Source organism: Crocodylus porosus, unplaced genomic scaffold (assembly GCF_001723895.1).
Source record: "Crocodylus porosus isolate Cpor-Errol unplaced genomic scaffold, CroPor_comp1, whole genome shotgun sequence".
Classification (NCBI taxonomy): Eukaryota; Metazoa; Chordata; order Crocodylia; family Crocodylidae; genus Crocodylus; species Crocodylus porosus.
In genome coordinates this window covers 24,952,411-24,964,544 of record NW_017728947.1, presented here as the reverse complement: position 1 = coordinate 24,964,544, position 12,134 = coordinate 24,952,411, and the positions used below count along the sequence as shown (strand labels likewise).

At 38.6% G+C, this 12,134-nt stretch overlaps 1 protein-coding gene across 1 annotated transcript in view; it reads right to left on the bottom strand.

Annotated features, from left to right (window-relative positions):
- Window positions 1-12,134, bottom strand: part of KIF18A (kinesin family member 18A) — a 77,275-nt gene that overhangs the window by 22,504 nt on the left and 42,637 nt on the right. The window contains exons 11-12 of the mRNA XM_019552320.1: window positions 8,250-8,371; window positions 6,514-6,752 (exon numbers count right to left, since the gene is read on the bottom strand). Of these exons, the coding sequence (XP_019407865.1) occupies window positions 6,514-6,752; window positions 8,250-8,371 (361 nt within the window). The remainder of the gene's footprint in view (window positions 1-6,513; window positions 6,753-8,249; window positions 8,372-12,134) is intronic.

Sequence of the window (12,134 nt, the reverse complement as noted above, 5' to 3'; positions counted from 1 at the left end):
CACAGCATGGGGCTAGGGCCCAGGGGAATGTGAGGTTTTCCCCACCCAATGAGCCCTGTGGGGCTGGCTGAGTGGAAAGCGCCATAAGGTAACAGACATCTGCTGCAATAAAGTGGCGAAGTTTGTTATTACCTTTTGTTGCACCACTGATTTTCTTGTCATGTGGATGTTGATTTGCTCCACATTTTTGCTGCCTTACAACTATCCTCCTTTGTAAACAGGAGGAAAGGCTTATCATGAGTAGCCAGCATGGATTTATAAAAAACAACTTCTTGATCTCCTTCTTGATAAAGTAACTACTTGGGCGGATGAAGGGAATGCTGTGAATATAGGGCATCTGGAATTTGGCAAGGCTTTTGACAAGGTCCCACACGATCATCTCAAACAAACTGGAGATATGTGGGCTAGATAAAATTACTACAAAGGCGGATAGATAACTGGTTCAATAGCCACAAGCAAAGGGTAAGACTGGATATCTGGAAAAATGTTTTTCCTGTTAGAATGAGGCAGTGGAAAAGACTGCCTAGGGAAGTTGTGGATTCTTTATCCTTGAAGGTGTTCATGAAGTTGGACTGCTCAGAGAAGATCTAGGCATAGCTATGCCTATTTTCTACTATGGGTATTTTCCATGCTTTTGGGCTTGCTGGTTGCTCCTACACTCCATTCCACTTTTTTCTATGTGTCAGGGTATTTTTAAGCCTCCCTAGATGCATTGGGTGTTGGCTACACCTACAGCTGGGGACTTTAATTGGGGTGTGCCAGTGTGCCAATTCTCCTACTAGGAACAAAGTCAGAGGTTCCTGGCTACAGGGTCTTGTCTCTCTTCTAAGGGTCAGACCTATCACTATATTTGGTGTCAGGAAGGAATTTTACCCCATTGTCAGATTGGTATGGACTGTGGGAGTTTTTACCTCTCTCTGGAGCAGGGTGCATGGCCCTCTACTTGGGATCTCTGAACGTATATTGACAATATTTCATAGTAACAGGATGTTGGCTGCCATGGTTACCCTCCTTTACCTGTGGCAGTTTAAGGTGTTAGGTCTGTGCTGTGTCAGGGTTTACTGTAGTCTTATGTAGAGTTTAGATTATGGATTATATAGGATGGTTTGGGGTGATCCTGCCTCAGGTAGGTGGTTGGATTAGATGATCTCTGGAGGTCCCTTTCAGCCTACTTCTTTGTAATTCTATGAAATGAGAATTCAGACAATGTCTGTTTTCACCCAAAGTGCAGAGACATTTTGTAGCACTACAAACGAATGCTAGCCCATACCATGAATGGCCTTGATAAATAAGTCTTTGAGGCAACGATATAAAGGCTTCTTCTTAAGCAGAGGTAAGAATTGATTTGAAAGCTTTGGTACTCATGTTTCAGTACAAACAGGAATTTCACTACATCATCTGTTAAAGAGACACTAAGAAGGATGAGAGATCAAAGGGAGTGATACACAAAGACATGTATGCATCAGTACATGTTCAGTTGACATCAGTTTGGCAAAAATCAATTTCTGGAGGATGACCCACAACTAAAACTGGGATTCAGAAACCCAGTTTCCTTCCTTGACACCTGTTCAGTTTTCTCCATTCTTTTCAATCTGTACTAGAGCTAAAGCCTACTTTGAGTCTCTCCTTAAAGATTTACTGGAGAACCAAGTTAAAATCCCATGGCAGCCCAAGGAAAAGCCGTGGGATTTGCTGATGTAATTCCTTCCCTGTTCACTTATAGAAACCCTCCAAATACTTCAGATTTCAAGGGACTGTGCTTATACTATAGAACGTATTGCAGGAGAGGCTAGTTATTTCATTGTAACCATGCTCTACAGCAGATATATCTAATGATGCTGCTGAATCAGTTAACAATTACTAATCTTCTTATAAATACTACATTGAGCAATAAGCTATTTATTTAGCTTAAATTAATTTGAAAGTTCCACATTATACATCCTAAAGAGACTGTCATCAACAGAACAACATTATACAAAAAAATAAATACTTCTGCACTGCAGTGACTAGTGCCTGGTGTTTTATGATGTGCAAAAGCCAGGAGTTTCCATTGCATACAGATGTTTTTTCCTATACTATTACCATTTTACTTCTAAAATGACTATAATTGCTTATAGAACACTAGCAGGACACTTTGAATTTTCATTGAACGGCCGACTCATGCGGATTACATCCTTGGCGTCCTTTCTACTCAGTGAAACAAGTGCAATTAGTAACAACTTCACAGATACATACCAAAAGGATAAAAAACATTACCCTGGTGAATCTTAATATGTAGCGTATTAGTACTTAGGACAATGTAATTATCATACTGTTATTTCTACAGAAAGATGCTTGTATCTTTCAATTTCTTCATTCTTTGAATTCCATTCATATTTACAAAAAGAGTAATACATTATATTTGCTAGCAAACTGACCTAATACACAGCCTTCCTGTTAGACTTCCAAGACTCATAATACTTTATTAAATTATGTTGTATATATAATTCAATTTAGTGCGAGTGAAACACTATATTACTACCAATGAATTTCTCCAAAACCCAAAGTATTTAAAAACAAATTTCTGAAACATTCCCTTGAGGAAATATTTATATAATATTGTGGATTTTAAAATTAATATTTATTCAACCTATCAAGTAAAAAAAAAAATAAGGACCAAGAACCAAGAAATGAACTGCATTACTTAACTGTTGACAAGTAAAGTCCATGCAATTATGTGGTATATGAAATGTAGATTTTTGAATAAGGAATAATGACCTCTGTGTAACAGGTGGCCAGTGTTTTGCAGTCTTGGTGCAAAACCCATTTCCTTTCCAACATCTTGAGTAGATTATGAACTGAAAAGCAATGCACCAAAAGGTGAAGGAGGATCTGTATAAATCTTCCCTTATATTTGTTTGCTAAAGATCTTAGTCAGGTGAAGTCTTGCTAACAATTGCTGAGCATTCTTCTAGAATGACTTGTGGAAAAAGAACTCGTTCCTAATCAATACTTTTTTCTTTCTTTAAAATTAAAGAACCCTCTCCCCCCAAAAAACGACCAAAGCCAAAGACCAATTCCTCCAAACATATGCTGCATCCACATTATGCCTGATCACAAATTTTAAAAGACTCCCCCTCAAAACAAAAATCCCAACCAGCTTCCCAACACACATTGTAGCTGTCCTGCTTCAGCCTAATAACAACGTTGTCTCTTTAATATAAAAAAGAAACATTTTTTCATGCTTTTGTTTCTTAAAGGCTTTCGTAAGTATGTTTTGTCCATTACAAGCAGAGCTCCAATGATTCCTAATCATTTTAGCCTTCTATATTTTGGTCTAAACCAAAATAGTTAACATAAAGGGGAATAGCTATCCTAGTGAATTTTGGAATGCAGGTAGGACTAACCACTTCTTGTCCAGAAGACAATTCAACTTGTTTGTGTAGTCAATTCTGAAAGCAGCTCACTACCATCCAAATGTTCTGCTGCAATATTTCTCTCTAAGTTTTTAAAGTACTTGGAATACTATTTTTCAGTGTCAGAAGGAAACAGACTGCATAGGCTCCCCAGGTCTAGTCATATGGATATATTCTAATTACAGGTTTTCCATGCTTTATGTGGGTTCCGTACAGTCTTCACCTTACAACATTTCCAGTTACAATGTTTCTAAATTGACACCCTGTTTCAGCTTTCTGACATTAATTTTGACTTTACAACGCTTGATCTGACACGACGCCATGCCAGTGAACAAGTTTGCTGCGTCGCCTATCTCACTAGAGAACATCCGTCCAAATTTCCTTGGACACTTTAAGAAAGCAGACACGACTCCAGAAAAACCTGCAGCCAAGACTCCTGAGAAGACTCCAGCCAAGAACTTTTTAAAAAGTCCAGCAAAGTCACCTTAAAGAAGTCCTTCCAAATCAATATGATTGCCATTTACAATATAAAATACATTCATGTAGCTGTATTACTCATCTATAATTGATTGAGTACAAAATTCTGGGTTATTTTTGGTGAAAATAGGGTATCGGGTCTTGGTTCAGGAACCAATCCGCTATTTATAACATTGTTTCCCATGGGAAAATCAGTTCTGAGTTACAACATTTCGACTTAAGATGTGGTTTTCAGGAACCAATTGTGTTGTACGACTGAGGACTGGCTGTATGTGTGAATTCACTCTTATGCAATGACCCTTTTTATACCAAAAATGCATTATATGCAAGGTAAATTCACTCATGTGATTGGTGTAGTGGAAGACCAGTCAGCTGCTTTGTGTGGCGCATTATGGAAGTGATGCACACCAAAATATAGTCTTCTGTGTAGATCTGTGCTCCTCACTCATTGTCTGTGACATGCATTTCTGTATTTGCCATCCCCCTTATGGCTTCTAAGCATCCAGGTGTTGTTATTGGTGCGTACCAAAATTGTCTTGTAAAAAGTAGTAATGGGTCTGGGGGTCAGTACAGTCAAGATCTTGGAACATATTCTTATCTGTTACACTGTAAAGTGGGTTCTCTTTATGCCAATTCAACTTATGCATCGTTTTCCAGGAACAAATGTACAGCATAAAGCATGGGAAACCTGTACAAGTAAACTAGATACAGTAAAAATACTGTTCAAAGAGTCTTTACCCGGGTTGTTACCACCCCTTCCAAGAAAAAAGTAAAAATACATATACAAGGTGTTGTGAAGTATTTTACTTAGATTTCTTCAGCATGGCTAATAAAAATCTGTGAAGTCATTCTTGTTTATGGTCAATCTGATTCAAGTTCATAGAACTGAACTGCTTGGTAGGTCATAATATTTTGTAGGTCAATTTTTAAAGCTCTTGTAGAATAGTACCTAGTTCCTAATGATTTATGTAGTGCCTAAGTATTAAGAATGAAAGATGAAAATTTCCATTAAAACATGTGGACCCTTCCAAGAGGAAGAACATTTATTTTAAATTAGGTTGACAACTTAGTTGCCAGTGGGAGACAAGTTGGTTCTTTGTGAAGAATTAAAACCTTCAGGAGTCTGGAAAGAAAATTGGGGGCAACCCCCATGGGAAATGCAACATACTTACACAGTTAATCAACCCTGAAGAGAAGAATACATTCTTCATCAGCTAAACGGTGCAAAAAATGCATTTTACTAGAAGTTCTGTCCAGGAAAGGGTTAGGATAGGCTTTCCAGAAAGAGAAAGCTATTTCTTCTATGCTTTGTGAAGCAGCTAAGGAAAGGACATTAAGCAAGACCTAACAGGAATGGCCTAATATCAATGAGGCACATAGATGAAAAAAATTAAGATTGGTATTAAAGCAAAACCCATCACACCTTAGCCAAAACAGATGGTGTCCCTTTCCCAACATACACAGAATATTTGGAAAACTTAAATGAATAGATAAACTCGAGTGTTGGGGGGAAAGCATGTTTTGAAAAACACTAAACAAAGAGTGTAAAGGAGAATAGAATGGCTATCTGAATGTCCTCATAATTTTGGTTCATGTACACATATTTATGATCTAAAGGACCAGATACTGTAGCATTCAGGTTGATAATCAGGTTGATTTACTTGACCAGAATCAAGTTCTAGAAGTGTAGGACTTTAAGAAAACAAAAATAGGTATATTTTGTTATATATCTAGATCTAGGGAGAGAGAGAGTATTGAAAAAGTACATGTTGAGCAGTATCAGGAAACAGAATTACAAAAATGATATCCCAAATTTAACAAAACTAATTGGCTGTAACAAACACCCTAAACATTTCTGTTTTTAAAAAGGGGATATCGAAGCCAATTGGACACACATTTGGATAAGCATCCCTTCTCGCTTTACCACAAGGAAAAAGTAGTTCTTTACAACACAAACATAGGACACAGTCTGGGAGTCCTTATATTTGCATCTGTGGGAGTCTCTGTATATAGCTATACATGCAGCAAAACTTTTAATATTCCTTAAAAAAATAGACTTACTAATATCTATTAATTGTTTAAATATTATTCTTTTGTTTGCATATATTTGCTTTCCCCCTTGTTCACAATGATTTTTTTCATAATGAACACATTTACCAATTGTTAACCCCTGCAAAACCCCCTGCTATTTTTCTAAACATTTAAATATTTTTCATACACTTTATATGCATTTGAAATAAGAATGCAGCCAATTTTTAAAACTAAAAACTTGACATGATCAGTAAAAATGAATAGTTTGGAAAAATGCACTCTGAGATAAATTATTTTAGTAACAAAGCTTAAAGAAACTTAGCCAGACAGTATGGTTAAGAGAAACAAAGCAGATTAAAAAAAATATATATAGTTATGCATTTAGAGGTGGCAGGATAAGGAAGTAAGTTATGCCTCACACCCCTCCACCAAAATAAAAATAAAAATGACATCTGGTAGGAATGGGTCATTCTTCAAGTCTGAACATACGGACTTCAGTTTTTGAAAAGATTTAAATTGAATTAATACAAGTAAAAATCATCCATCCAGACCAATAACGTTTTGAGCAGCATTTTAAAATATGTTCAATAGAAAACAACTATATACTTACGGCACGGAGTAGTTGAACTGTTCACGAGTTGTGGAAATGCGATGATGACAGACATTGTTAGTTGATCATTTTGTTTGGGTTCTTTTTCCATCGTCTGGTCAGCCCACACTACTGTTTTTGGCCTTTGAATCACCTGTTCAACCTCCTTGAAGTCAGCCTCAATTATATCATTTGCTAATCCTGCTTCTTTTAAAACCAAGTACTGTCGTCTTAGGACTGGAAGCAAAGTATTTAGTACTCTACAAACAACAACAACAAATTCTTAAAATCTCTTAAATGGAACTTATTTTAGTAAACATCAGCCTCCATTGCTAACTAGCAACCATCATTGCTAATCACGTAAACAACCATTTTAATTTATTGTCCAGTTTAATTTGAGGAGCATATTCAACTTTTGAGAATAGTGTAGCCTCGTGCAGAATTATTTACTACTAATTTTAACAGATCCCTCCTTTCCTAAAATTTGAGATGTATATCCTAATTCTTGTTTATTGTTCAGATTTAGTCAGTTCTGGTCAGTCTAGTATATAATAAAAGATTACACAGTAATATGGTTGATCTTTTCTCCATTTAATGCATGATTGAAAATAACTATGTGCTGTAATTACATTTTAGATGTTATATATAAAAGTGAGTAAGCACTTCATTTATATCCCAAGAACCCTGTTACTAAACAATTATCATCTAGGACCCCAGCACTCTATTTGTATGCACCCAAACCAAATCCTGGGCCCAAGTGGAGATCAACAAACTCACAAATGTTTACAGATTGAATATGGGTACAAGAAATTACTAGTATAACCAGATGCAATATTAGAAACCACGCAAAGAAAATTAAAGAACTAAGGAGAAGGGATGCAACAAAAAACTGACTCACAGTAACAGAATGCACCAATTCCATGGTTTTTGCAGTCACTTCACTCTTAAGAGTGTTAGAACTGTATATTAGAGTGGTAGAATTGTGCATTTGTCCAATCATGTGCTCTTCTCCACCACTAACCACTCATTTTTCTTTCCTAGTGTCTCTCTTAAGTGCCAGGAATGGCTTTATTATCCAAGGTGAGAAATTATGTTATCAAACATGCATGGTGATCTGACTTAATGAAAAAACCAGAAGCTGATGTAGTTGGGTGGAGCTCTATAGAAGTTATTTTTGCTATACTGTTTTAGGCCTGAAAAATCAGGGAAGCTCATCAAATTGTATGTGTTACAGGTCATTGATCTACCTTCATTTAAATCTTGACTATAGCTAATCTCATAGCACTCTAACTTGGAATACTCTTCACACTGCTAGCTTCAAGCTTTCCAATGAAACCTCTTTAAGATTTATGCATAGACTGTATCTCAAGATTGGAGACAATAACCAAACAGAATTATTGCTACTATCCAAGGGTGACTTACAGTGTATATGAACCATTTGCAGTAATAGGTTGGCTTAAATTAAATAACAACTTAGATCTAAAACTCCAAGTGTCAGAAGTGCTCAATTTTTAAAAAGTTTTATATTCTAGTAATGCCAAGTAAATTTATTGATGAGAAAACCTTTACACTTTAATTTAGATGTGCAGCATTGTGAATGTACTTAGTTATATTTTCCCTATTATTTTGATCCATAAAGAAGCACATGAACCTGCAGAAAAATCATATTATTTTCATGTGAAACTCTATGAATTGGGTACAAAAGGGGCAATCTTAAGGGAGGAAACACATCAAGCATGATACAAACACAAACTTACTTTTCAGTCTGCTTATGATGCTGTTCTTGAAGGGATACTAAAGACAGTATGTGGTTAATCTGTGTTTTCAGGTCCTTGACCTCTAGCTTTAAATGGCAGTAGTGAAGATCTTTATGAAGTTCCTTGAGAAAATGTTGGATAAGAAATCAGTTAAATGACATTTAGACATGAAATGTACTAATATGCTATAAAATGATAAAATTAACATGAAACAGATTAAAATGCAAGGATACAATTAATCTACAACTGTAGAAACAATCATTTTTAATTATAATAAAATCTTAAAGAGAAATTTAAGTGTTAGTATTTCACTGACATTTTCCTGTTCAGTTATTTTTCCATTGAGAAAGATACATATGGCAACTAGTTTTTAATGGGAGTAACTTTGTGTCTTTTAAGGATAGAAACCATATTATATATTTCTATATGCCTTCTTCATATAATGAATCATTACAATGGTCTTAGCTGTGATTTTATTAATATTAATTTTATTGTTATTCATAAAAATCAAGAGAAATGAGATTTTAATATGAAACCTACATAGCAAGTTAGTGACTCACTGTGCAAAGAAATCCCACTCTGGTATGCCTGCACATTGCTCAAATACCTTAAAAATCACTTCCTATAAGTAGCTAACAGATCCTACCCATGTTCACTGCTGTATTAAAAATATGATAAAATGATGCTGTTCAGTCCCCTGAACAGACACAGGATCCCCTGTTGCCAAATCCAGACAAGCCACTTCTTAAGAACCTCTAACAAAGGAAATTCAGAAGCTTGGCTAGCAAGGTACACCTGGGTAGGGTGGGGGCAGCAGGGAGCAGGTGCAAGAAAAAACTTGCTCACAGCTGCTGCTGTGCCCAGCTGAGCCTGGGACCCCTTGCTGATGCAGCTTGTAGTTGGAGGGGGCAGGAACAGCTTTGGGGCACTCCCTGCACCTGGGTCAGCCAGGGACAGCAGTGGATGGGGGCTGCGTCTGCCATGCTCCACTCTCCCTTCCATATGCAATTAATTTTACTGTCATCCTAAAAAGTTCAGTTTTTCCTGAGATTTTATTTAAATCTGTTTTGCTTTAGTTTAAACCAAACTGCCTTGCATTCTGCTATTTGTGGCCAAGGAGAACAATTTATGACAGCCCTTCACGTTTTTGAAAACTACTATCATGCTTGCAACTTTATTTTTCTAGACAGTATTTCGCACACAAGAAGACTGTTAAGGGCTGTGGCTATTTTATTCCCACACTGGATATTTGCAATAATTTCTCTGCTCATCTCATTACCATCAGTCAACAATAATCCAAGGCACTTGGATTCTAGGACCCTCTAGAAGCTATTGTTTTCCCCAAAAGATCTTGCTTTGCTCTTCCAGTTTTATTCTCGTGAGTGACCTCTATATCTTTGGTAATATAAGCCCTACTCTCTTAGCTGTAAATTCTAAAGTTTTATACATTCTACAGAGTCTTTTAGTATTATTACACTCGATGTCCAAAAAGAAAGAAACTGTGCCTGTACAGAACCATTACAGTAAAAGCTTTGTTATCCGGCACCCACAGGGAATGGAAGGTGCCAGATAATAAAACATGCCAGTTACCTGAACGGCCTAAACAAGCATCTTTGCTTGTTTGGGCCGCTGCTGTCTGCTGCATCTGGGATGCTGCCCCTCCCGCCGCATCGCCACCCCTTCTGTGGGCAGGGAGGGGGGACCTGCGCAGGCTGCTATACCCCGGGCCATGGGGGTTAGGCAGCACAGGCTGCCTTCCCCCAGGCCGTGGGGGCCCTGGTGAAACCAGAAGTGCCATGGTGGGCACTTCTGGTTTCACTTTTCTCTTACAAGATCTTACAAGTCGGCATGCCAGTTAACAGAGTTTGCTGGCTTGTAAGGTGCCAGATAACTCAGCTTTTACTGTATTAGATCTATAGTGATGAATGGGTATAAGACTTGGTGCATGATAGATAAATATAAGGATATATATCTGGCTGGGGTATTATGATCCCAGCACTCATTCCTGCCCAAGGCAGGGGGGTAGACTTGATTATCTGTTCAGGTCCCTTCCAACCCTATAAGTTATGATAGTAAAAGACAAACGGACTCATTTTGAAAACTATATTCTCAGGAAAATATCTGGACTAGTGATAGATCCAGTGCGGGGAGAATAGAAGCGAAGCAACAGCAAAGAACTACAAAATATCACAGAACTGCCCCTCATTACAAGTGTGGTATGTGCATAGTGGTTAGTGTGCATCAGCCATGTGGCAAGAATGGAAGAATCAAGAAACATTAAAACCATGTATAAGCATCAACCAACAGATAATGCTGTTGAGGTAGGCCTTACCAATGCTTAATGGACAATGTAAGAAGAGACCTGAAAGTACTTAATGTAGGACAGGATTAAGAGGAGATAGCTCATGATAGATGAGAAAGGAAGTACTTATCAGGCAGGCTAGAAAACTGTAAATGCTGGCTGGTCATCAGAAGTAAAAGTTTTTATCCCCATAAACACTAGGGGGAAAAAAGCACTCATCTAGGGATGAGTACAGGCTGTGGGTCAGGGTTGGCTCATGCAGCACAGTAGAGGGTACATCATGGAGGAAAGGAAGTAGGGGGAGGGGAGAGGAGGACAGGTGGAGCAGGCACATTGAACTACACAGCAACTCCCCTGCCTCTCCGTTTTCTTCCTTGAGCTATGCACTCCTTCCTCTATACTCCCCCCTTGCACCATGCACTCCTTATCACACTGCTCTCCTTCTCGCACCATGTGCCTCTTCCCCTGTGTTCCCTCCATACACCATGTACTGCCTCGCCTGGTCTCCCCCCATTCTCAGATGTTAATTACTGGGGCCAGTGCCTGCTTCCGTCTTGCTGGACTGGGTGCTCTGGTCCTTGGGGGAAGCCAGAGCAGCTGCACAGGGTAAGTGGTGGGGGAAGAGGTACACAAAAGGAGGTGCAAGTAGCAGGTGGGGACAGGCACCAGAGAGGGGTCAAGTGGCTGGGAGGGAAGCACTGGGGGTGTGTGTGTGTGTGTGTGTGTGTGTGTGTGTGTGTAGGGGTGGAGATGCCACGGGATGGGCACAGAGAAAGGCAGGCACCAAAGTGGGCAAATGGCAGGAGGGACAGGTGGTAGAGCCAGTTACTAAGGTGCGGACAAGGGAAAAGCCATTTGCCCCCCAGCTCCTGCTTTTCCCACCACTTGCTCCCATGCTTCCTTCCCTGCTGCAATGGTGGGAGTGGGAGGATAAATTTAAGATGATCTTTCAATAATTAGAATCTAGACATGGAAAATTAAAAAGAAATGAAAAAATGTCCATGTCTAGAAGTTAATGATTGGCAGCTCATCTTAAATTCAGAGTCATCTTCCATTTGGGTAAACATGGTTAAGTAAGATACCATCATGCCCACTCTTTTCCTCCAAACTAAACATCCCTAGTTCCTTCAAACCTCTCATATCTCAGTGTGCCTGTAAATCTTGCATTCCACCTGCTTTATCTTCTTCACCAACTACCTCTGGATCTGTTCCAGATTTTATGTATTTATCAAAACTGGACACAGTGCTCCAGACATAGGTGACTGAGAGGAGTGCACGTGCCCTCCTGAAGAGGCTGGTGCCCCCCCCACTCCCGACAGGGCTGCCAGCAGAGGCGGATTCTGCGGGTGCCCCCCCAGATTCAGGGGGCACCAGTCACTCATGGCTCCAGATAAAGCTCTTTGAACACTGAGCAGTAGTACTCTCATGTCCTATGTCTTGAATACAATGCTTTTTGGTTGTGTTGACAAAACTACATTTTCTTTCTTTCTTTTTTTTTAAAAAAAAAAAAATCAAAAGCATCATATTGCCAAGTTGTATTGATAACTTTCAAATACCTGCTGGCAACGTAACTGCCAGACAGA